Genomic DNA, 26406 nt, shown 5'->3' with positions numbered 1-26406 from the left:
AATTCAGCATGTTTTTGACAGAATTTGATGTAAGAGATTTCAGCACATGGTTCAAACTTAACAAGACTGGTTATTCCATGTCACAGAAAGATGATGAAAGTCAATGTTTTTATAATTTGAATCTCAATTTTTAATTGTTAATCTCAATTTTTCTTTTTTTTTTTTTGAGCAACATATTCTTTTGTGCATGAAAATTTCAAGGTGTTTGTTTTAGAAAGTTTTCCACTTATCATTTCTGTTGCAGAGACTGTGCAGTTGATCCAACTTGTGTGCTCTGTATTGACTGCTTCCAGAATAGCATTCACAAGAACCACCGGTACAAGGTAGGAAAATCTTAGTTTAGGGAATGGTACTTGTAGCTTTAGAGAAGTTCTTTTGAGGCTATAATGAACTGTATATAAACCATTAGTAATTTTATTATTGAAAAAATAAATTCTGGTATTTATGACTTAATCTCTCTTGTGTTTTTAGCCATGTAAAGCTTCTTCTAAGAACAGCAACTTGCTAATTGAAGAAACAAAAGAGAAAGGAGTGTTTATTAATGCATACAGCATTATTCTCTTTGGCAATTTCATGGACGTGTAGGTCAGAGCAAAGAGCTGTGACTGAAAATGGCAGTTGTGTCCTAAGTCCTAGTCAGTTTTGTTGGGATATAAGTAAGTTGAAAACCCAGGGAAAGTGGACAGTAGTGATTGCAGAACACTTTGGAGCCACAGCCAGGCTGAAATTACTGAATTTTCAGTAATTCTTCAGGCAGAACATCAGCTATGGAAGTAGGTGGTTAGATGGGAGCATATTTGTACCATTTTCATCTAAAGAATAGAGAAAGTGCTCTTTATAGATTCATAGAATAATTTATGTTGGAAGGGGCCTAAGGAGGTCACCCAGTCCAGCCTCCTGCTCAAAGCACATCTAATTAGATCAGCTTATTTTAAAATGTTTCAGGTAAATAACAGATTTTTGAGTGTCTTTTTATTGGGTCAGAGTTTTTTTAGAATTACTATAAGATTGGGGATTTGGAGGAAGCTAAGGATAAGTGTTTTTGCCTGAGTTTTGTCTGAACTTCTTGCCAAAATGGAGGCTCAGAATTTGTAGTCTTCTGAAAGTGCAATGCAAAGTTAAAGTTATAAAAATGTATTTAGATGCTGATCGTGTCATCTTTTCTTTGGTTAGAAATAGAAGTACTACTAACTGTCTGTTTAATGTACACATTTTTTATATTATTTTCTAACTTGGTGAAGTAATTTTAAAGAAGGTGTTTAAAAGCTTTTTTGCTATTATTTTGTGAATAAACCCAGAAATATGTTGCCATTTATAAATAAGAACACTCATCAGTCATAGGCTTTTTCACTTACTTTCAAATTAAATTTATTTAGGACTTGCATACCTTTTTGTAGCAGCAGTTTATTTATTTCTTTATTTTCTGCTCAAAAAGTTTATATTTTACCCCCCTTCTCCTTTGGGGGGGGGGGGTAAAAGATAAACTTTTAACAGAAAAAATTTCCTTTTATCTAAAAAAGTTGTGGTAAGACTCTTCTGTTTTTAAGTAGATATTTATATTTGTGTTTGATTTAAATAATTCACAATGCTATTTTCCTCTTGCTTTTTATGGCCATATTTCATGACTGAAATACATGGTTTTTCCAGATGCATAGCTCCACTGGAGGTGGATTTTGTGACTGTGGGGATACAGAGGCATGGAAGGCTGGACCACTGTGTACTAAACATGAGCCTGGAGCATCAAGTTCTCCAAAAGAAGTAAGAACATTGCTTAAAGTGAAATAAAAAATTTTGTAAATGTTACCTTATTTCAAAAAGTACTTATTCCTGTATATGTATTGTGTAACTCATGTAACAGGTTCAGTCAAGTTGAATTAGGATTTCCTTGGTCAAGGTGTTTGGGTTCAAACATGTATATTAGACATCCTCTGTTTTTTTTGCTTTTTGTTTGCAGGCAGTTTTGTCTACCTGTCTTGTGTGCTTGAGTCTTTCATTTGGAATTGAAATTGCAGTCTCTTGTTCTTTTCCTTGCAAAGTATATTAGTTCTTATTTACAAATAATTGGTTTCCCAGCAGTTAGCAAATGTTTAGAAGTTTGATTTTATTTTTTTCTGTTTTCTACATTACTGCATTACTGAACAATTGCATCTGTCACTATGACTAAAAAAATGTTCTGTGCCTTGAAACTAACCTTTTATGCTAGGATGTCTCATGGTTATTGTACCTGGTAAAAGAACATATTAACAAAAAATATGCCATCTTACAAGGGATTCTTAAAGACAATGTAGAAAAATCAGCTGCTTCAGGTAAAATTTGGGGTTTTTTCAGAGTCCTTCATTCTGAGATAATTTAGGATGAAAAAAAACCTCAGCATTTGTCATTGTAAGCAGACCCCAAATCCCTGATGGTTTTGTAGCAAACATACTGTTATTTATGTGCCAGTCCAAAAGTCGAATGGAAAAGGAATAAAAAGCACTGGCCTTACAGAAAAATGAGACAAAGTTTTCCTTCACTTTTTTGTCCTTCTTTTTGAAGAAAGTTAATGGATTTCAGAGATAAAAACGGTTGAAGCTGCAATACGGAGTAATTTGTTTACCCAGGGGAGCTTGTTGCTTGGTCTGCACTGGAAACTTTTAATATCTATGGGAATGCAGAAAGCTGTTAACAGCTTTTTTGAATGCAAATTTTAAAAAAAAGCTAACAAAATTTTAAAAATTAAAAAAAATTAAAGAAGCTTTTTTAGAAAAGAAACTAACACATTTGATGAGGCCTTTCATATTCTAGGCCTAGGTAAAACATGGATGCATAAAGAAAGGTATATGAAATTGTTGGGGTACTACTGAGAGCCCTTGCAATGAAATAACTTGGAAAAGAAGAAATTAGGTGAGGTTAATTTGCGTGAAAATTGTGAAAAAGATTATTTTGTGATTATAGTACACGTATGTATATATAATTTACAGTATATATGTATATATTATAGTATAATGTCCTATAATATTAATAAGGTACTATATCAACCCCCATTTAATTTTTTTTTCGGTTCTTTTCCATATTAATATTATCTCATGTTTTACAGAATTCTGGATGTCAGTTGAATGAAGAAATTATGGAGCATTCTAGAAGAGTGTTTCCCTCTGTGATAAAATACATTGTAGATATGCTTATCTGGGAGGAAGAGAAGGAACTGCCTGTGGAGCTCACCGTTAGGTAGGGAGTATTTCCAACTTTCTTTTCAATTCATTAGCAACTTGGATTATAACGTTGCCTGAAATAGTCTCATAGTCATGCAGACATTAGTGCTGAAATCCCTGTAAACTGCACTGTGGCATATTTGACCTAGAGTTATGAAGAGACAAGCTTTTAATACTTCATGGGAAAAGTAGTATGTGACTGTCCTCCCTGAGTCACTCAAGGGAATTGCTCCTGAGCCAGCCTGATCTACAGTGAAATGGCAGGTCTTAGTGCAGAGGAGGAAATGTCAGGAGTGGAGAGACCCACCAGGTGCCATTGGCTGTCTTGGGAGACACTGATGGGGCGCTAAAGGGGCAGAGGAGCAGACCTGAGCTGGCAGATTTTCAAGGATGCTTTCCACAGTGCTTGAGAGAAAGATGTGGACAAACCTATTAGCAAGGTCTGTTGCAGTAGGACAATGGCTAAGGGTTTGAAACTCAAGGAGGGTAGATTTAGAATAAATACAGAAAGAAACTTTTTACAATGAGGGCAGTGAAACACTGGAACTGGTTGCCCAGAGGGTTGGTGGATGCACCATCCCTGGCAATATTCAAGGTCATGTTGGATGGGGCTCTGAGCAACCTGATCTAGTTGAAGATGTCCCTGCTCATTGCAGCAGGGCTGGACTAGATGAACTTTAAAGGTGCCTTCCAACTCAAACCATTCCGTGATTCTGTGAAAATGGAAAAAGACTGTGTATCACATTAAAAAACAAATGGGTTCATAAAAGAGCAGAGAAAGGAAATTATAAGAGAATATCAAATAACTTCAGAACTTCTCTTTTGTACTTGATACATTTCTATGGCTTTTTCTGGCATAGATGGTGGGCGGTGTCATTAGCATGAAGAATATGCTTGATTTATTTGAATAACTTTTAAAATTGTATTTGGCATTCATGTCAAGCTATCAATTAAGCTGTATTTGAAAGGACACTATTTACAATTTTACTTTCATTTGTATGATACGTTACCTTTTTCCCAGCAGAGAGAAGGTAGACAGCTACTACTGTGTCCTTTTCAATGATGAACACCATTCTTATGATCATGTCATCTACAGCCTGCAAAGGGCACTTGGCTGTGAACTTGGTGAAGCCCAGTTGCATACGACTGCCATAGATAAAGAGGTTAGTGCATTTGGGATATCAGAGAGTCACCTTCTAGTCATTAAGAGTTACTACTATAGTCACTTGGTTATAGAATCTTTGTTTCTGGTTGCTGGAGCTTGAGCAAAGAAAGGCACATGGCTGAGCAACTCTTAGTCAACACTTGTTCCCCAGGTGTGGAGAACTTGTTTATGAAGCACATATCTCTGGTTATACTCTGCTATTTCATGTACTTTGTGCCAGGAGGAAAGTTGATATGATTTGTGTTCAAAGTATTGTGCAGAAATCTCTTTCATCTGTTTTAATGTGTACATGAATTTTCCCTAAGATATCCAGACTTTACTTGGTCGTTGTGTTGTTGATTTGGATAGTGTTTTTCCTACAGACAATGATGTTAATTTTTATTTGCTTCTTGGTGTTTCATAGCACTGTGAGTGGTGTTGGGCCCTGTTTTTCCTATTATGTATTAAAAACATAGCAAGGATTGGACTTGTGATGCTTTGGGTTTGCTTTGTATTGGTCTCATGCTCAGTATTTTCTTAAACAGGGTCGTAGAGCTGTTAAGGCAGGACATTATGCCTCTTGTCAGGAAGCAAAAGAAGAAATTAAGGTAACTTCCTAAAGTAATTTTCACAAAAAAACACCCCATACCAGCCTAATTAGTATTAACACTTAGCACTTTTTGTCTGCCATACAGTCTTTAGCTTAGTACTTCCATGGTTTTATAATTTGCCTGTGAACTTTTTGGAATTGAATTTACAGTACCACATTTGAGATAGATATCTTCAGAAATAAATCATCAAACTGTTGTCTTTGTTTTGCTTGGGAGAGATGGTGGGGAGTGAAAAGAAATAATGAAATAATGTTATTTTATTTTATATGCACTAATATTTACCTGACTCCTAGAGGCATTCTGAAAATGTTTCTCAACGGCCTCTTCACGTGGAGGTTCTCCATGCTGATGTTATGGCACACCAGAAGTTTGCCTTGCGCCTTGGTTCTTGGCTGAACAAACTCATGAGCTATTCAAGTAAGCATTGCTGGGTTTTGTTAATATAATGCCATACCAGTATTTGAATAAATTAAGCAGTGTTATATATGATATTCCCTTAATTAAAATACTTTGATGTTGTTTCTAATTAGAAAGTTACTAGTGCAGTAGCATGGGTGATGATATCCGTTAGCAAGGTTATGAATAGCAGTACTTTTCTTCTTGTTGAAATAAATATGTTTGTTTCCCTGATGGGACACTATCTCAAAGTTCTATTACTCTCACTTTTAGCATCACACGCACTCAGTGTGTGACTCCTTTACATAAAAGCTTCCCTCCTCAGTGCTGGTGGAAACCCACAGAGCATCTCTGTCAGTGGAAACCTACATCCTCAGCTTACATCAATTTCTGCTTCAGATTTGATAGCTGTGATTCATTAGAAAGTGTCAATAAAACAAATATTAAAATCTTAATTAATTTTTTTTTCCAGTACTGGAAGGTCTGTTTGAAGCTTTCAAACATCAAGCTGGTGTTTGATGATGCTTATGGTTTTAAAGATTTCTGAATCAATGCACTTTTGATTTGTTACTATTTTTTTCATACCTGTGTCTTGCCACACTAAAGCCATTATAAAATTTCTCCACACAGTACAAATATGAATAGATTAAACTCTAATCACTTTTTATCCTCCTCCTTGATAGGTCAGTCTGGTGGTCTGCTTTAGCCCCTTTGTAAGCTTCAATGAAGTGAATTTCTTCTAAGGTTTTCTGAATGCTTGCTTGAAATACGCAGATCAGAACTGTACTTTTTTTGTAATTCTTTACAGTGTTTTACAAGTTTTAGTGTTCTGTTCTTTTCAAGTTTGTATTTATTTTGCCAACAGTATTTTCTTGCTGTTCTGAATTCTTCAGACAGTTCTTTCAGTTGGTGCAAGTTTTTTGAGTGTGGATTATTTCAAAGTTTCTAGTGAAAGTTTGATTTTTATCCAGGTCATTTAACAGATACTTTTATGTTTTAGAAGAGTCTCTAAGTACAAAGATTGAAGTCAAACATTCCTGTCCTTCTGGATTATATACACAGAGGCTTTATGAGCCCGATGTTCTATACTCAGCTGAAACCTTTGCGTGGTCTGGTGGTTCCTGTTCTTCTCATGGTTGTGTTTCAAGTGGTAGAACATGGATCAAGAAACATTTAATAATGTTTATTTCCAGGTTGTCAGGAATTTGATTCATGACTCTTCACTTTTCCTTTTCAAATTAGTAACATAAGGCCTCATTTTGGAATGTTAAAAATATGAGATTGACTGCGATATGTTGATCTCCAAAACTGCTTTAAGTACTGTGTCCACTGATAGGTGCAAGAAAATGCAAAAGAATTTCTGAAATTCTACAAAAGACTGACTTTCAAGGCCTGAGGTAGTGATCAGCAGAAACTTGCCTAGTCCTGAGCATTTCTATGCTGGCATAGTAAAGGCTTCTTGTGGATCTGCTTTGCAAAGCTGTCTCAGTTATTTTCATTTTAAAATACTCTTCTGCATCACAGGATTTATTAAATTAGGTAGGCAAGAATAATAGGAAAAAATTAGTGAGGCAAAGCGTATATGGAAGTATATTCATTGAGAAAAAATGTTAAAAGTAATTCTTACTTAAGTGCCTTCTTTTTTTCTTTTAAGTAATAGAATTATGTAATTCTAAATTTCTTGTGTCATATAATTTAATTACTGAAACATTCTTGTACAAATAAGTTGTTTCATCCCTACAGGTGACTTTCGCCAGATCTTTTGTCAGATATGTCTCAAGGAAGAAGCTGGATCTGAAAAGCCCTGCTTTATAAGCAAGTTGATGCTATGGGATGCAAGGCTTCATAAAGGTTTGTTTATCCATGTTGCTAAAAACTAAAGATTTGTCAAATTAATTTTTCACTTGTGTAACATATAGATAAATGTGAGTGCTATGCATGTAGAATTACAGTTCTTTTTTTTTTATTACAGTTTTTATACAGCTTTAATTTTTACAGCTAAGCTAACTTATATTTGGGATATATATTTGCCGCCTCAATTTGTCCTGCTTTATGTATCTTGAAAAATCTTTTTACAAAATGCAACCTAACACTGAGTGACTTGATTACTTGATGTTTTAAATACATACCAATAAATATCAAAACCCAAAAGTAATTAATAACTTTGTTTGTATGCTTCATAACAATTTCAAGACTTTCAGTGATTTTTTAATTATAGTTTAGTAATTGGTTCCTGTTTTTCCACAAAAAGCTGCATCTTAGTACAACAATGACATGCATTGTGTTGGCTCTTCGCAGGGGCGAGGAAGGTTCTTCATGAACTTATCTTCAGTAGTTTTTTCATGGAAATGGAATACAAAAAACTTTTTGCTGTTGAATTTGTGAAGGTAAATGGTTTGATTTTTATGCTATAAATTTATATTGGCTTTGTGAAATTTCCCCCCAAACTGAAAATTGTTGCAATGTAAATAGGGAATTTTAAACAAGCAGAACCTCAATAACTGTCTCAGCCTTTATTGGAGTGCAGTTAATTAATTCCCATATCACTGTTTTTTTCCTTAGACTCATGTAGGGATATGCTTGTTTGATTGCCATATTGTTATTATTCTGTCTATATTTTGAAATGCCAGATGAACTGCAACTGAAACTGGCCTTTCTTTTTGAAAATTCGATACAATAATTAAGAAATATACAAAACATAAAACAAAGTGTGTTTTGTTTAGGGTGATACTTTTTAATTCTGATAAAGATGGTTGATATTTTTGATTTCCTCTGGACTGAAACAAAGCAAACAAAGACTTGCATTGCCCATTGCACATGTCTTTTACAGACGGTTGTTGAACAACTATCCATGCAGTTCATTGCAAGAAATAATTCTGTTTGCAATCTGACAAATCAGTTAAATTTGTGCTTATCTTCAGTATTAAGGCAGTGGGGACCATACTGACTTGCTTTGGTGCATTGAGGATATTGAGCTGTTTTTCTTGCAGCTGTTTCTATTAGGTGGGAGAGAGACACTGAGATGTAATTCTTGTGAATAAAAAAGTAAACATTTTTGTTAACATTTGTTTAATGTCCCCAATACTCTCTTTTTCTAGTATTACAAGGCATTGCAGAAGGAATACATCAGTGATGATCATGACAGAGTTCTCTCTGTGACAGCGCTCTCAGTTCAGATGTTCACTGTACCTACTCTGGTATGTACAGCTTGGCTCTGCTGGAGGTGTAAAATAAGTTGGAGAATTGCTAGTAGTGCCACCTTTGCAGATTGTTGTATTTGGCAGGGAGACTTTATGCATTGCTGAGTTGAATATGAATGATTTTGAGATTTGTGAAAGCCAATATGAAAGCAGGAGCTTGAGTTGATGTGAAAATTCATTACAGAACATAGAGAGAATGCAAATAAGTATAAGTTCCTGGCACATTGTACTCTGCATTAACTTTGTGTATTTATTTACTGCTCACATTTACCTGTCTATGTGACTTTCAAAACAGGGCAAGGGGGTAAAAAGTGGTTAAATGTCTTCTTGTGGGGGTGAAATATGGGGAGGAAGTATATCTATAACTTTTAAAAGTTATATGTTTCTTAGCTGAAGTACTAATGTAAAAATTCTTTTCTACGTGATCTTTCTAGAAAAAAAACCCAGCATATCCATTATATAGATGCTGTCAGAATTGAACAAACATACATAGTTGTTGAACTTTGTAGTGGATAGCAGTTGTGTTTCTGTGCAATAAATACTGTGGGAGTTTTTTTATCTTGGGCTCTTTGCAAATGCTTAAAAGAATTTTTAATCAGGAAGATGGATTCAAAGGAAAAATATTTTGACGATAACATTAATAAAAACAGGAAGAAAAATATTTCACTTTGTTCTTGCAGGCCCGACATCTAATTGAAGAGCAAAATGTAATCACCACCATTACAGAGACACTCCTAGAAGTGCTTCCAGAGTACCTAGACAAAAATGACAAGTTCAACTTCCAAGGCTACAGTCAGGACAAACTGAACCGAGTATATTCAGTAATATATGACCTCAGGTAAGTGTAAGGCTGAGAAGCTAGAGCAGCTCAAAAATACTGGTAGCATGATGAGGTGTTTCAATACAGAGTCTGATGATAAAACTGCTTTAAAATCAAAGCCAAACCCCTCAAAAAACATACATGATATCTTAATGTTTTCTTTTCAATGGAAACCTAAAATTTTAAAATACTGAAATTACATTCTGTAAAAACATTTTTGATTTTCAATTATCTAATTGCATAGAATATTTACATTAATAAATAAAATGTATCTACTATAAGACATTATGGGAAATGTGTCTCCCATTTGCTGCTGTTCTGGGAAAGCTGTATAATCCTTATCTGCATAGGGTTTTCTACTTTTACTGGTACCAAATTGCTCTAATAAACTGAGTAATGTTTATTACTCCGTTTATTACACCCCAAACACCTTGGAATTTAAAAAAAATCTGTTAATTTCCAATGATGGAGTCACACCAAGGTATTAGTAGTTCTAGTATTTGGGAAAATTTTCTGAATACTTTAAGATGAGGAGGGTGATGAAATTTGATTATGTAATTGATGGTATTAAAACAACTGAATTTCAAGAACTCTTGAAATACAAGCATAAGAGAAGTCTGAGCAAAGTATGAACATTTTTTTCTTTTTTTTTTTTTGGGGGACAGGTATATCTTAGTCAGCAAACCTACAGTATGGACAGACCGTCTGAGGGAGCGTTTTTTAGAAGGATTTGTTTCTTTCCTAAGGATTCTAACTTGCATGCAGGTACAATATATTTAAATAATTTCTTTCTGATATCCTGTTGTAAAGTGATTACAGCTCCTCTTTTTCCCATAATATTATAATGGATGTAAACATGCAATTGCACTGTTAAATTCTTCGGTCCCTGTTTTGGGTGGGTGAAGAAGACATGTTTATACAAGTAATACTCATCAGATTTAGTTACATGTGTTTTATCTTTTGACTGTGGAATTTTCTGTTGTGTTAAGCCTATGATCACTGATTTAGACAAAGTATTTTGTGGGGTTTCTATTTCAGGGAATGGAGGAGATAAAAAGACAGATTGGTCAGCACATTGAGGTGGACCCTGACTGGGAAGCAGCTATTGCCATACAGATGCAGCTCAAGAACATTCTTTTGATGTTCCAGGAGTGGTGTGCCTGTGATGTAAGTATATAAATTTTCTGTGATTCTTGCATGCATGCCTTTTTTGAATCTTCCTGACAGCTTTTGAAATAGCAGCTTTTAGAAAAGCTCACAATTGTTCAATATAGTTTTCCACAAAAAAATGGTCTGAAAGAATTAATCTGGGTGTGACAAAGAAAGAAAGAAAGGACTGTAGGATTTTTTTTTTTATTCTGCATGTATTTTTAATTCTAGGAAGAGCTGCTGCTCAGGTCTTACAGAGAATGCCATAAAGCTGTGATGAGGTGCAGCACGAACAGCCGCTCTCGGGAGAAGACAGTATTTCACTTATGTGGCCATACCCTGGAGAGCAGACCTTACAGAGTGTCTGCAGATCCTGTCAGCATACATTTGCCACTGTCTAGGACTCTTGCTGGTAAGTGATGTGTTTTGATTGCTGTTTAAACCATGCTTGTCATTCATCTCTATTTCTTTACTCCAGAAAACATTTGGGTTAAGTGCTTCGCAGATGAGTTGGTCTCTGACTTAGTGACATTCTCATGATCAGGAAGACATGTTCCTCATATGTCCCACTAAGGGAAAGTTTTTCTCAAAACAACATTACCATGGAGATTGGAGGATGTCTTTTTAAATGGAAGACAGAGAAGTCAGTCAGAAAGGAAAAAATTTCCTTGTTAATGAGATCCTTAGTTTTCTCTGAAGTGTTTCTTGTTCTATCTCCTTTATTTAAATGAATGTCCATTATTATTTATCTTGAATTTAGTTTCCAGCCATGTCTATCTTAGGATGGTTAAAATGTTCCTCCTGAAAGACATATTTTACACAATGCCAGGACAGGCTTCCAGTCAGAATACAATCACTGCTTTCTATAGAATACAAATGAAATCATATGCTGTTATTAAGCTGTAGATTCTTTATCACATCATTTGATACCAAGATACGATCTGTTAATCCTTGTAGACTTGAAATTTATTTTACTACTGATATATGATTCAAATGTGAAATAAAAATTTTATTTATTGTATATTATATAGCATCTCAATTTGGATGGTGTTCACTCCTTCATTTAGTGTAAATTTAATCATAAAATAATGGTTTGTAAGCCTAGTAAGAACTGTTGTGATTAAAAAAATGAAAGTATGAAGTCTTTCCTAAACAAACTTGGACTTTTTTTTCTGTAATTCTCTGAATTGTAAATGATTTAGCTGACATTTAGAAGGGGTTGGAGAACCTTCACTGATTTGGATTTATTTTCTGATTTTTCTTCCTTGGTTTTTTAGGTCTTCATGTACGATTAAGCAAGACTGGAGCCATCTCAAGATTGCACGAGTTTGTTTCTCCTGTGAGATACTTCTTTTTTTTCCCCAAATGCTTTTATGATTTATACTCTGGAAAGAAAAAAGCCTCAATCTATATGCTCTAACCTTCAGGACACAGATACAAGTTATTTTTCAGCTGTCAATATATCTCTGTTCTTTAGGACTTACACTTTTAAAACCACTGGCGGATTTATTCTGAGGTGTTTTTTTGTTTGTTTTTCCTTTTTTAAATTCCAGGAAGAATTTCAAGTGGAGCTGCTAGTAGAATATCCTTTGCGATGTCTTGTCCTGGTTGCACAGGTTGCTGCAGAGATGTGGAGGAGGAATGGGCTCTCTTTGATAAGCCAGGTACTCCTGCAGTGTTCAGTGCTGGGCTGATCCTCTAAGTGTTTGCAAGGGTTGCTCAGTAATGCTGCCAGGGGTTCATCCAGTGCAGAGAGAGGTCATGGGGTCACTCCTACAGTAAATAGAAAGTTTCTAGGTGGAAATTTAGGTCACATGGTTTTATTTCTATCTTCAGCAATAGCTTACCTCCTTGTCTTAGAGGAGTATTTTCATCTCTGCTATTTCTTCTACTCTGTCAAATAGTATAATGTTGCTGATGTCTGCTTGTAAGCTACTTTCAGATCCCATAATCACTGCCAAAGTACTTGTTGTACTTTTGCTTATAACCTAAAAAGTTAGAAGTTCCTTATGGTGTATGGGCATTATTATATACAGAAGTGGAACTATTAGTCTCACACTAAACTTTTGAGAACCCTATAGCTAAACATACAAACATTTTCTAATACTTGTGACTTCTGTTGCAAGAGTAAAGGTAAAGGGAAGAGTGTACCCTTGCATTTACCTCCTTTGGCTTCACTTTGGGGTGTTTTTGGTTTTGTTGTTTGGTTTTATTGGTTGTTTTGTTTTGGGTGGGAGGTTTTTTTGTTTGTTTGGGGGTTTTTCTGTGGGTTTTTTTGATTGTTTTTATTCCCTTTGATGGCAGAAGTTCTCTGCTAACCTTGCACAGGACCCTTGGACAAAATCAAACTAAATCTTGGTAAACCCCTGCAGAATTGTCTTTCTGAGAACTGGGGTAGGAGAAGGAGGCATGTTTTGACTTAATTCAGAAGCAGCCATTGGAGTTATGTCCTCTTGGAAGGGAGTGTGAAGTATGGCATAGACTTTTTCTGGATAAGTGAAAAAACATTTTTCACTTCCATTAAAGTACATATTTATTTTGAAAGAAATGTGGACTTTCTTTTACTCGATAAAGATGTGGTACGGTTTGAAAGGCCTCAGAGATTAACTGATGTACATTACTTTATATGTCTCTTTGTTTTTGTGTTTCTTAGGTATTCTATTATCAAGATGTTAAATGCAGAGAAGAGATGTATGATAAAGACATCATCATGCTCCAGGTACAATGTTCTGAATCACTGCATAGTTGTCATTTTTAAAAAGTTCAGTTTAATTTTCATTGATTTTGAAATAGCAAGTGATGTTCATATTAATTTGGGTTTTTTGATAGATAGGTGCATCTCTTATGGATCCAAACCAGTTTCTTCTGCTGATACTGCAGAGATATGAGCTTGCTGATGCTTTCAAAAAGATCAAACCCACCAAAGATCAGGTAAGTAGCAAATTTTTCTGCTGTTTATTTTGTCAGCTTTGAGTATATGAAACATCAGTAAGAAAAACTAGCTGCTGTTGATAACTGCATTTTTAAGGCCACACTAGAAGTAAGTAAACACAGGAGCTTGTGGTTAGGTAAATATTCTGGGATTTGTAGAGGCTTCCTCAAAATTAGCAAGCAAGTTTTGCCCCTTTTGGACCTTTATTTTGGACCTATGGAGACTTGTCTCCACAGGGCTTCTACCAAAATCCATGTAAATGACTTTGCAATAGCATTTCGATTCTCTTAAGCCATGTTATGTGCTTTTATTTTGGTTGAAAGTTTCTGGGGTTGTTATGCTTCTTCTTGTGGCTTGAACTTTGATATAACCCTTCATTTGGGATACTTTTTTTAGCTGTTTCTTTTCTTGCATGTGAATCTTGCACTTCAGTTGCTATGTAATATCTCCTCTGCCAGAGCAGGCACTTTTTCCAGCTTGTTAGAATGGAAATTTCTTCCTAAAGTACAACGTTTCAGCCGTGTAGTAGATATGAAGGCTGAGCTTAGTGTCATTTGGTGGATGGATTTTCCTGCACTTCTGTTTTTGTTTTTTTAACCTGATTTCTCTCATTCTTGCAGGATTTGATTAAGCAATATAATGTTTTAATAGAAGAGATGCTACAGATTCTCATCTACGTTGTGGGTAAGTTTAATTTCTCTGTGTTTGTTGTAATAATGGATGATTGCTTTGACAGAGCAGGCTTGATGATTTTCTTAGACATAGTATAGAGAGGATACTGAGGAGTACCTCTTTTAAATAGATGATTCAGTATCACAAGTATTTGTGAGATGGAAACAATAGGAGTTCGACAGTGAAAAAAGCTGTTATATAGCTTCATAATTGTCATTAAAGTAGAATATGAAGAGAGTCCATCTCGACCCATGTTGTTAGGAATCTAGGCTGAGAATCGTTTTTACTCAGACACTTGGGACAGGCTTCTGACAGATGCAAGCTTATGCAATGAAACATCCCAGCAATACCATTATTATGGTACAAAATTCAATTTCACTTCATACCTGTCATATTTGCCATTCTTCTCCTTTTGGTTCATTCTGACAGGGGAAAGATATGTGCCTGGAATCAGTGATGTGACAAAAGAAGATGTAATAATGAGAGAAATCATCCATCTGTTGTGTATTGAACCAATGGCTCACAGCGCAATTACCAAGTCCTTGCCTGAAAACGTGAGTCCTGATTTACTTACTTTTTTCCTTGATTTACTTTTTCTTGTTTTATGTCTTTCTTCTTTAGCTTTCATATCCTTATATAGAAGCATTTCTAATATAAAGCTTAAATATTGGTTTGAGAATTACAAAATGGCATGCCAAAGAGGCTTACACACCTTACTGATGTAAAGGTAAATGTTATAGATTCAAGTATGGGCTGATCTGAAAAGACTTGTATGGAAATTATGCTTTTTGTTTAAGAGGTAAATCTTTTCTAGAATATTCAGCTGTAGTTCTCCTAGGTTCAAAAATAAACGTGACATTTTCTGGTTTGGCCGTGTAGGGTGATGGAGCTGGATTCCATTCTAGCCTGCATACCACTGATAAATTTTAGCCTGTAATTTTGATGACTTAAACCTGTGCAGATCCATTTGAAGTCAAGTATTGTTCATGTCTATTTGTAAACAAAGCCTTCCTTGACATTCCATTACAATTGTGGAAGATTGAAGCAAAGGCGAGGGATGTGGATTAGATTTTATAGTCTGGAAGTGTTCAGGGCCATCAATCAATGCAAAAACCCTAAATTTTTGTTGTAAATGAAATAGCCTTAAATATTATCATAGTATCCACAGTCACTGTTTAAAATATCTAAACCTCATTTATTCCCTTTGTTAAGGTTGGGTAAGCATTGACCTGTTTCTAGAGATCAGCTCTGTTGTTAATGAAGTTCTACATTATTAAGTGACAGTATTATGTATCTTTGATACTTCCTTGGAAAATGCCAGTTATGAATATTGGCTTTCTGATTAACAGCAGGCAAAAGATAATAGTTCATGAATTAGGGAATTACCTAAATTTGTCTACTTTTGTTACACATAGTGTAATACTGAAGATATTTGAATCATTGTATGTTTATCCCAAACTGAATTTTTTACCAGGAGAACAATGAAACTGGCTTGGAGAATGTAATTGATAAAGTGGCTACATTCAAGTAAGTTCTTAATGTTGTTTTATAAATAGCTTGAAAGTGAAATAAAATTTCTTAGATGCATTTGGGTTAAACAATATGAACGACAGTCTCTGTTCAGCTTATATTTTGCTATCTTGAAATAAATACATTTGCAAATATGCTTAGGAAAGAACAGTGTGTGAATATCCTACACTGCTGCTGTTTCTTTCCCTTTGCCACCCTCTTTCTTCAAATTCGTGTTGAGGAGTCTTGGGACTTCCGTAATCTCAAGTCCAAGTGGGAGAATCTTTGAAAGTTCATTTTTTTCCCTAAGATGGAAAGTTAAGAAGTCATTGTACCTTCGACAATCATTATCTATTAACTGTTATGTTACTTAGTTGCTGATTTTCTGCAACTCACCCTTTTTTCTGGAAATTAATTTAATATATAAATATATATGTTTGTGTGTATGCAAGTATAGAACAATAGATTGTAGTTGAACAAAACCAGTGCGAATGTCTGGTATTTTTCTTAGGAAAATGTCATATTTTACTATACCTTATTTTAAATTTCATGTGGTTTGCTTGTTCATGTTCAATTAAGAGCAACTGTAAGAGTACCTAGGAATCTTACTTGGGGAATTATATGAACAGTTCAAAAAATCTCACTGGCTGGAAAGCAGCAAGTATTACTTGTTTTATACTTTGGTTAAAGAAAGGATTTAATTTTATGCAGCAATATCCAGTGTCTGAAATTCTAAGCCATACAGTTAAAAAGAATTTTCAGAGGCTATACAGTGTGCTTTAGATGGTAGACTAGAAATATTTTGCTGCTGAATTGTTTACTCCTGTAAATCCTGTATTGAAAATTTAAGAGTCCTAACTGTGCTCACTCTCTGCTTTTAATAAATTAGTGAGTAGCCATTATAATTCCTGCTTCTTTAGAAAATGAATTGTGTTTGCCTTCAAAGATGTGCTGAATGTATATTAATAATCTGTATATTGTGAAATATTTCTCTGTAAGGAAACCAGGTGTTTCTGGTCATGGAGTTTATGAACTGAAAGATGAATGTTTGAAGGAATTCAATATGTTCTTTTATCACTACACTAAGACCCAGCACAGCAAGGTAAGCAGTGTAAGATTCACTCTAAAAGATTAAAAAAATAGTACATACTTACCAATATTTAAAGAATTTTGCTCAATTAATGCAATCTAAAGAAATTGGTTCAGTAAAGAGTGTCTGCAGCTACCTTTGAAATGAAATGTTCCGTGAAATTAAAGTTTTCAATACAAATCTAGATGGTGTGGTTTGCGTTTGTGTTTCCTTTTTGGCACCTTGTGTATTTACTCTGTTAACTCTCTATGCTGAGATCAAAATGTGATAAGAATTACCTTTGGACTGGGAACCCCCAAATTTTGTTTTTATAACTCTTACTGAGGAAGCAAATATGTCCAACTATTTATCTTTACTACAAATTTAGATTCAAAACGTAAAGTTAAACATGTTTCAGACAAAATTCTAGTTCACAACCAGGAATTTACTGGTTTTTCTATGTATCTCATCATATTTCTAGCATAGGGTTTCTCATAATTTCATTAATCTCATTATTGCATACTTCTATAGAGGTGTTGATACAACAACACTCCTTTTTTTGTAGGCTGAACATACACAAAAGAAAAGAAGAAAACAAGAAAACAGGGATGAAGGTAAAATTCTAAAATTAATGATTCAACAAATGTGCTAATTGGTAGTATATGTAGTTGTATATATATATACTGAGCTTTGGGAGATGTCTTGTGACTTCACAGTGGATAGGTGAGTTCATATTAAATTTGTTGTGATTTGTAGTAATTGTCATTAATTAGCACCTGGCATTTCTTTTGGTTTTTTTCTTTATCATGGACAGGAATTCTGGAATTTTTAGTTTACATTTAGGGAAATAAACATGGCACTGTACCTACTGACAAACCCATGAACTCAGAGATTTTGTGGTGGAGTAACTAAGAGGCAAAAGTTGTACTGTTTTTTGTGAGCAGTTTCTTTAGACAATATTGAGACATAATAGTGGCATGTAGAGATGGTTGCCACAGGAAATAATGCTCATATCCATTCTGTAATATGAGAATGAGACTTAAGTTTTAGAAAGAATTTTTTATAAGCTATGAATACATAAAACAATGAACCCCTGTGTTTCTATTGTAACACAAATATTATTTCCCTTCTGCGTTTACATTTACCCATTCAAGTTGCAAGCATTTAATTGAGTTGATTTGAGGAAGACTTGATAAGCTGAACAAATAAATACAGTGAACAATTTAATAAACTCAACTTTGCTCCTTCCCCTTTCAGTCTGGCAGCTTAAAATGTTATCAGGGGAATTATTTTGTGGAAATTTAAAAAAATGGTTATTTAGATGTAATTGTCAGAGACTCATGTAATTGGACAGTGCGGTTCCAAAATACCAAGGTAACTGTTGAGCCTGATTTGTGTTCTCCTGAGGCTGCATTTATTGTTGCAGGTACTTCCTGTGTATTCTTTTATGTGGCTATGTTGTCTTTGTCAGTAACTTCATTCAGCCTAAATTGTCTAAAGAATGGTGGTTTCAGAAACACTGCATTCACAGAGGTCCTCTGAAAAAGGCAACCTGAAAATAGGCATCCAGGTACCTAAAGAAGACTGGAGTCAGTGGTTCCTGGTAGGGAAAGGCTGTGGTGTTAAATGAGGTGCTGTCAGTAGATGCCAAGATTCCACATCAGAGTTCCAGTATTAACTCAGCAAATGTACATAACCAGAAATGACTGGAATGCCAGTAGCAGAAAAAATTTAGAGCTCCATGCATGTGATATTGTGGTGTGGGACACTACAGTCTGGAAACTCTACTCCTCAGTTTTGTTTAATTACTTGAAAACCTTTTATCTGATGCAAAGCACAAACTGATAGTGAGACATAAATCAGGCAGTTCAGAGTGTTAAAAATTTCCGTTTACAGATGTAACTAATACTTGTGATTGATTAACTTAGCTTGTACATGTTTTTTATGTAAGGACTTACTAAAAGTACTCTAGTTTTGCCAAAGATGAAAGTTGACTTAGGCCACACAATTGTGTTTGAGCATGGTTTTACTCATTTAAAGGTCCAGTTTTTCTTTCACTGAAATTAATATGTTTGTGCTCTCTACTTCTGGGTGGGATGTCAGTTTATTGATATGTTTGCACACCTGTTTCTTAGCATTGCCACCACCTCCTCCTCCAGACTTCAGTCCTGCATTCAGCAACGTGGTGAGGATTCTGAACTGCGATGTCATGATGCACATCCTGCGCACCCTCCTGCAGAGGGCAGTGGAGCTGGAAACCCACTTGTGGACTGAGGCAATGATCCAAATGGTAGGGTTAGCCTTGGTCATCTTCCCATGGTCCTTCCTGTGCTGACTGCTTATGAGAAGACCAAAATATGTAAAGATTAACTTGGAATGATTTTGTCCCCAAACCTGTTTTTATAAATCTTACTGGCAAAGAAAGTATTTTTATTATTAATTATCTATCTCTGCTGTAAAATAGAAACATGATACATAACGGTATTAAAGTTTTCTATTTTACATTCCTGCCTGTGTTGCCTCATTGTTGAAGCTGTTTCAATATGTAATTCTCCCTGCCTCATATTTTTACTGAAACTTAACGAGTAACTGTTTGATAATTGGAATTCCTTCATATTTTGAGCTGCAGAGTCTCCAAATACATAATGTCTTTGGGGCCTCAGTCATGAAATAATAGAATTTTTGTAAGTATTTAAACATTTAATTTTACTGCAGTGGCTTGAATTTTTTAAAACGTTGTTGAGATGTTCTTTGGAGGCGTGTTTTTGTTTGTTTATTTTAGCAGGGTTGTTTTTTTAATATTTATAGAATTAGGGCCTGAAATTATAGACAGTCTGAATTAATCAGTTTTATCAGAATGTATAGATTGTTTAATTGCCTTGCCAATCCTGCTAATCGTTGGATTATGGAATTAGCCAACTACAGATTTTGTATCAGCAGAAGGACAAGATTTCACATATTACTAATATAAAAGCATGTGCAAGCTGATGAATTTTAGTGCAACTAATATGCAGTAAATTTGCATTGTGCTTTTTTTATTTGACTTTCCAGGTATGATCTCTGTATTTTCATGTGTTTTATCATTATATAATACAGAACTGTATTAAACATCCTAATCTTTCCAGCTTTCCATATCTTAAACATTGAATGAGCCTTACTATTTTTCTCTTTTTTCAGGTTCTTCATCTTCTTTCTTTAGGGTTACTAGAAGAGAAGCAGCAGTTACAGAAGTCTCCTGAAGAAGAAGTAACCTTTGATTTTTATCACAAAGCAACACGTATGTTTCATTTTCTTTAAACCACAGAGTAAATTAGACTAACTTGATCTTGTAAGGACTCAAATAAATTAGAAGAAATTATTCAGTGATTTAGTCAGAATGGTTTTATTTTATGCTATATAATTAAAACCTGGTAATTTAACTTTTTTAATAATTAAGAAACCAGGTTTGGACTAGCTTCCTCTGTTCCCAGTTGGGTTGAAGAGGATATGTGCTTCTCTTCCTGGGAAAGAAATGAAAAGTAGTTCTAGTGTTACGTAATTGAAAATGGTTTTTCCTTCACAAGAACTGCATTGAAATGGAAACTAAGAACTTTGTGAAAAATGGTAGTGGATTTAAGCGAACTGTGTCCATCTTTGATTCTCTGGAGCTGTACAGTTAGTGATTTGCCTGGAAGTTAGTCTTTTACTATGGTAATGAAAATAGAAACAGAACTTAGTAGCTCTGGATTGTACCCTTTTCTCTCTATTGACCATTTCTTAATATTACATTCAGGACTACTCTATGGGAGTTGGAATCTGCATTTTCTAAATAATCTTCCATCTTCTCTAGAGTTTCTGCTTCACTGTGTAAAAATAAATTTTAAAAATCCATTATCAAGCTAAACATAACTGTCATTTGTGAGATGCAACAGAGATAAGAATTGTAAAGTGAAATCATAGAATCATAGAATTGTTCATATTGGAAAAGACCTCTAAGATCATCAAGAGTCCAAATGTTAAGTCAGCACTGCCAAGTGCACCACTAAACCATGTTCCTAAACATCATATCTATGTATCTTTCAAATACCTTCTACAAGAATAAATACATAAAACTACTGAAGTCCTTTATTTAGTTCTTTAAAAAATTTGTGTTTGAAAAGCACTCCCAATGCACTTTATTTTTTAATTTTTTCTTATTGTTGAGAAAGAAGTATCATTATACAGAAAGTGTTAAGAAGCTTCATGTCAACTATAGGAATAAATAGAAGTAATAATTATAACTGAGAACGCTTTGCTAGCTTTAGTTTTGCATAACCAGAAAAACAAAGCCCGATTTACATGAAAGGGATGCAAAAATAATCAGTATTTTTGTAACAAAGCTCTTATTGAGACACAATTAATGAAAAGACAGTTTCTTTAGCAATGTATTTGTCTCCCTACTAAAAATTTAAAATTAATTCTGTATGGTAAGTGCTGCAAAAGAAATATCATTGAACAGAATGGTCTCCATTTTAAAGCATTCTTTTGTTAGAGAAGAACCTAGAATACTGTGGACTCTCACCAAGTTGTGAGGAAGGAAATAATTACTGTAATTACAATAGCTTTTGTGATTAGAAGTAAGTGTGTACACACTAAGCTGTTAGCAAACATAGGTAGGCTCTAAAGAGCTTTACTGCTTCCCCCTGAAGTGAAAGGTGATTCTTTTTTAAGCAGACATTAAGCAAAGATTTTCTAAAGCAGAAATAATTGATCTACAAGGGGATAAATTATAATATATGTAACTGGAATGAACAGATGAAACTGTGACCAAAATGTAACTACGCAGTGTGTGTTCATGTATGTATATTATATAGTCAGCAATATTTTAAGGCATGTCCATGGCTGTAAGTACATTAAAATGTTAGGCTTTTTTTTCCCTGAAGGCCCTTTTCTATTTTTCACTTTGTAAAGGAATGGGAAGCTCAGCCTTGAATGCTGTGAACGTGTTAATGCTTCTGGAGAAATTGAAGAGAGTTCCCCAGTTAGAGGCACAGAAGGACACGGTCAATTGGATACTGCAGGTACACAAAGGAGAGATAAGTACAATCTGATTTCAGTTGTGTAGAAAGTTAATATGAAAGATGTGATTCCTACGTACAGTTCCTACATATAATCCATTTACAGCTGCAGTGATTTCTTGAGAAGTTTAATCTGTTGCAGCATTGTACTTGCTACTTGTACTATGAAGTATTGGATCAATTTTTGCTTAGATAACTCATTCCAGTAATGACATTTTTACACACATCCCTCATATATCTGTTGCACAATAACAGCAAATAATAAGTAAGGCAGTGTTGTGGGAGTGCACATAGAGTCTTGGTTGTTTTTGTTATTTAGGACTTTTGGGTGGTTGAATCCATTTGAAAATCTGAAAATAACGTGAAACGAAATACCAAGAGTTTTAATCCTGTCTATCATAGAATGGATTGAGTTGGAAGGGACCTTAAAAGTGATATAGCTCAAAGCTCCTGCCATGGGTAGGGACACCTTCCAATAGACGAGATTGCCTACAAGTCCAAGCTGGACTTGAACACTTCCAGCATCCACAAATTCTCTGGGCAGCCTGTTGCAGTGCTGATATATTGTAACATTGGAAATATATTAATTTACATTGTTATAAGAGCCAAATTGTGTTTTATTTTTAATATCTGAGTCTCTATTTTTAGATGTTTGACATGGTGAAGAGATTGAGAGAAAAGTCTAGTTTGGCAACAGTAGGAGCTACATCAGGCTCAGAAGCTACAAAAGGTGATGAGGTAATGATAAAAATAAAGCTTCAGTAGAAGCCTTGTATTTAAATGTTTTGAATAGCTATTTTCAGTAATGAGTCTAAATTTATTGTTGCCTAAAATGATGATTTTTCAAAACTGATCTGTGATATGTTGTCTACAGCTAGGATTTAGTTTCCAAGATTAATATTTTTAGTACCTGAAATTTGTGCTAAACATGTTTCATGGAATTATTAGCAGCTATTATGAGTTTTGGCTGTACTTCTGAGTTAAATGAAGCAATTGAGGGGGCCAAAGGAAATAATCTGTGCTCATCTTTCCATTTCTTGTCTTTGTGAATTGACCACCTTTTCTTTATACTGTCACTGCACAATAATTAGAAATACAAATCCACTTTAGATGATTTCTTGTAATTTATGTTATCTATCAAGAGGTTAATGTCCTTTGTCCTGATTGTATAAATGCACGAGCCTTAAGTAATTATTCTGATTGTCAGTTTCTTTACCCTTCCCTCAAAATAACTTCTGAATCTAGTGGTCAAATGACAGAATGAAATGGAGATTTCAAAGATTACTTCAGTCCTAAGGAGTGGCTGTGTTTTCAATTGGCATTCGAACAGAAAAGAAGAATCTAATTACCCTTAGGCAGTAGGTGAAGACAGACCAGTGTGCTCTTAGACGTTTTGTTTGGCTTCAGCTTGCTGCCAAGCAATCTCTTGGCTGGTCATTGCATGCCTAGTTCTAAACCACACAGCATATGCCATGCTTCTTTTTCAGGCAGGTGTCATATGAGATTTGGTAATGTATCAAACAAAATACAGAAGTCCATAAGAAATTAATCTCTTTCAGTTCTACTTGTGGAGCAAGTTGTTTGATTTCCTGGAAAAGTCATGGTACTGTGCATGGAAACCTTGTCTATAATGTTGTATTTGTCCCTTAAGTAATTGGATAGGAAGAGTTCGGTTCTATATGTTTTAATAAGGTCTATCTGTGTTTTTTGAATTCTGGATTTCTAAAGCATAGAAATTATTTTTTTATGGTTTCTGAAAATATGATACAAGAGTAACTGTTGGAAGAACAATACTTCCCAGTGTACCATAAAGAATAATGAAAATTAAATACACAGATGTATAAAATGCTGACACATTTTGTTGTGTAATGGATAGGCAGTTCAAGATAAAATTTTCGTCAATTTCTGTAAGGGAGATACTGAATACTCAGTAGGGTTTCACTTATGGGGACAATAACAGAACTCTGGAGAAAACTTTGATGTACACCTCACTAAAATTTCTTAAGTACAGACAAGTACCTAATTGAAATGACTTGGGGATTTTTGATCTTATCTTTGGACTAGAGATTGTAGTAGTGACCTTTTGTAGACCACAAAAGTCTGTCCAGTCAACATGTAAAGATTTGAGTTCTGTTCATTTCTGTTTCAGATAGCAGTTAAATTTTTTCCCTCATTAAAGTGTTGTCAGTTAAGGGAATTTGATGTCAGTGGTTAGAATGCATATACTGGGGAAAGAGTCTTCTCATTTTTTGATGTTCTTAGTTGCCTGTGATTTCTCTATTCTCTTACCGTAAGACACAGAGCACTCAGGATAAAGAGAAAGCTGAGCGGAAGAGAAAGGCGGAAGCAGCGAGGTTGCACCGTCAGAAGATAATGGCCCAGATGTCTGCCCTGCAGAGGAATTTCATTGAAACCCACAAGCTCCTGTATGAAAACACACTGGAGGCCCAGGGGAAAGATGATGCTATTATGGAAGAAGAAAGGTAAGAGAAAACTGACATACTTGTAGTCTATGACCTTGTTAGATGTCAGGAAAAACTCAGTTCATTTAGAAAATCCAGCTGGTTATTTTATATCTGTGTCACTTCTGGTCTTACAGCACCTCTTCAGCAATTGATTACTCCAGAATTGCTTTGGGTCCCAAACGAGGTCCATCTGTCATTGAGAAGGAAGTTTTGACCTGTATTCTTTGTCAGGAGGAACAGGAAGTAAAGTTTGAAAGTGCTGCCATGGTGTTATCTGCCTGTGTGCAGAAGTCAACTGCCTTAACTCAGAATAGGAGTAGAATTCTTGAACTCTCAGGAGGTATGAGATTTTTCTTCTCTTATACTACAAGCGCTTCTGTACCTGGAGCTCAAACTCCTTCAACCAACTAAACTCTTTTCTTTGATCCTCTGGGTCATTAAAAAGTACTGAATTTTCCTAGGCCTAGGACAAACTCCTTCAGAATCCTGCTTGATCCATTTTTCTTTATCAGCAAACTACTGGTAATGGCATTTTTGAGCCAGTCGTATAGAATTTTTATCTAGGTCATATACTAATTACATTTCTTTTTTCTGTGGTACTCTGAAGTACAGATTAAATCCTATGCTGTTGTGGTCAGATACACTTGTATATTTTCTGTAGTGGCATGTTGAGCTATTGAAATAATTGAAAAAAAAGAAGGGAATGGAGTTCCTTTTTCTGAGGCTGTTTTTGGGCATTGTTTATAGTACTTATAATGCACAGTCCTCTGCTGCTCATATAATGCACGGTCCTCTGCTGCTCATCAGTTACCAGGAGTCCTCTAAGGGCTTTTTTCTTTCAAGATCTAAATAAATGTAAAAATGCTTGTTCCCCCAGCAGAAGTGCAGATAGTGGCAATTCAGTGTTATGCCAAGGTTTACTTTCTTATTTCGGTCTCCATTTAACTTAGGGCAGCTTCAGCTGCTGCCAAACAGACAGTGCAAGTTAGGTTCTTTTATTTTCAGTGCAAGTTAGGTTCTTTTTTTCTTTCAGTTTGTTAGATACAAGCATGTTTGTTCAAAATCATGAACAGTCCCCCAGATGAGGCATGGAGGACTGCTGTTGTTCATTATTATTTAGATACCTTTAAAGTGAAAGTGGGATCCTGCTTTGGGTGCACATACAACACAAAGACATCAGTATATTCTCATAATATTTCTATTGTTTAGAATTGTGCAAGATTAGTAAAAGACAGACTTGATTTTTGTTATTCAGCAGTGCTTTTTATGTTAGTGTTTTGAAAATATGTGGGATTAGTTGGATAAATTATTCATCCTACTTGTCCTTAGTAGTTTCATTTTCATTTAAAAATAAAGTAAAAGCTTCAGTGACAGTGAATCCAATCACAGATCTGTTCCAGTACAGAAGCCCCCTTTTTTCTTCCTAGCCAATTTGAATTTTGGCATCTTTTTCTTTATATGGAGAACCTTCAGTAGTTTAAATGGGTATTTCTTGTCATTGCTCTGCTGCATGATTAGTCTGGAAAAGTTAGCCAAGTGAAGCTTTAATGTGACTGTGCAAACTGTAGGAAAATAAGATCTGAAGGTTCATGTTCTGTGTATATTGTTGTTGATTTCTGTTCATACTGATGGGAAGTTACATTACTGTTCATCCCATAATTTTTCTGCTGTGTGTGTTTCTAGATACATTAGATCCTCTCTTCATGCACCCTGACTTACCTTGTGGGACCCACACAGGGAGCTGTGGTCATGTAATGCATGCAGCCTGCTGGCAGAAGTAAGGATGTGTCTTTGCTGCCTTTTAATGGTTTTTAATTAATCTATTTTCCAAATCACCTTAAGAGTACGCTGAAAACAAGGTACAGTAAGTGGATATTTAATTAAGGGATCAAAATTATTTGTACTCATCTAAAAATGAAATATGGAACAAGAGATGTTTTGACTTAATGAAGATAATCATTATCAAAAGTTTTAGGGCCTTTTATGACACAGAGAAGAATTTCTAAGGACTTATTAATTTATGCAAGCATAAACAATGGAGTAAAATTGGTCAAGAATAAGAAACCATATTGAGTAGGCTTACTTTTAGCAACAATACTCTGCAAGTCTGTCTCCAGGTCAATACTTAAAGGGTGAAACTGATCTATTCCAGTGAGTGTTTAGAAGAGATTCTAGCATCTAGAACAGAATATGAGGAATATGAATGGTTAAA

At 34.9% G+C, this 26406-nt stretch overlaps 1 protein-coding gene across 4 annotated transcripts in view; it reads left to right on the top strand.

Moving 5' to 3' along the window:
• Positions 1-26406, top strand: part of UBR1 (ubiquitin protein ligase E3 component n-recognin 1) — a 61573-nt gene that overhangs the window by 13623 nt on the left and 21544 nt on the right. The window contains exons 3-31 of one of the 4 annotated variants that reach the window (XM_030948695.1): positions 245-323; positions 1648-1758; positions 3077-3207; positions 4216-4354; positions 4881-4943; positions 5240-5363; positions 7086-7193; positions 7641-7729; positions 8441-8539; positions 9223-9380; positions 10028-10127; positions 10401-10529; positions 10743-10923; positions 11789-11850; positions 12065-12175; positions 13165-13230; positions 13341-13442; positions 14064-14127; positions 14545-14669; positions 15590-15642; positions 16624-16726; positions 17259-17307; positions 18829-18983; positions 19871-19970; positions 21623-21732; positions 22378-22467; positions 24025-24212; positions 24329-24534; positions 25878-25971. In XM_030948695.1, the coding sequence (XP_030804555.1) occupies positions 245-323; positions 1648-1758; positions 3077-3207; positions 4216-4354; positions 4881-4943; positions 5240-5363; positions 7086-7193; positions 7641-7729; positions 8441-8539; positions 9223-9380; positions 10028-10127; positions 10401-10529; positions 10743-10923; positions 11789-11850; positions 12065-12175; positions 13165-13230; positions 13341-13442; positions 14064-14127; positions 14545-14669; positions 15590-15642; positions 16624-16726; positions 17259-17307; positions 18829-18983; positions 19871-19970; positions 21623-21732; positions 22378-22467; positions 24025-24212; positions 24329-24534; positions 25878-25971 (3189 nt within the window). Of the gene's footprint in view, positions 1-244; positions 324-1647; positions 1759-3076; positions 3208-4212; positions 4355-4880; positions 4944-5239; positions 5364-7085; positions 7194-7640; positions 7730-8440; positions 8540-9222; positions 9381-10027; positions 10128-10400; positions 10530-10742; positions 10924-11788; positions 11851-12064; positions 12176-13164; positions 13231-13340; positions 13443-14063; positions 14128-14544; positions 14670-15589; positions 15643-16623; positions 16727-17258; positions 17308-18828; positions 18984-19870; positions 19971-21622; positions 21733-22377; positions 22468-24024; positions 24213-24328; positions 24535-25877; positions 25972-26406 lie in introns of all 4 variants that reach the window. The other 3 variants (XM_030948696.1, XM_030948694.1, XM_030948697.1) reach the window with 3 other exon arrangements.

The sequence above is a fragment of the Camarhynchus parvulus genome, chromosome 5 (genome assembly GCF_901933205.1).
Source record: "Camarhynchus parvulus chromosome 5, STF_HiC, whole genome shotgun sequence".
NCBI lineage: Eukaryota > Metazoa > Chordata > Aves > Passeriformes > Thraupidae > Camarhynchus > Camarhynchus parvulus.
This window is presented reverse-complemented; position numbering and strand designations above follow the sequence as displayed.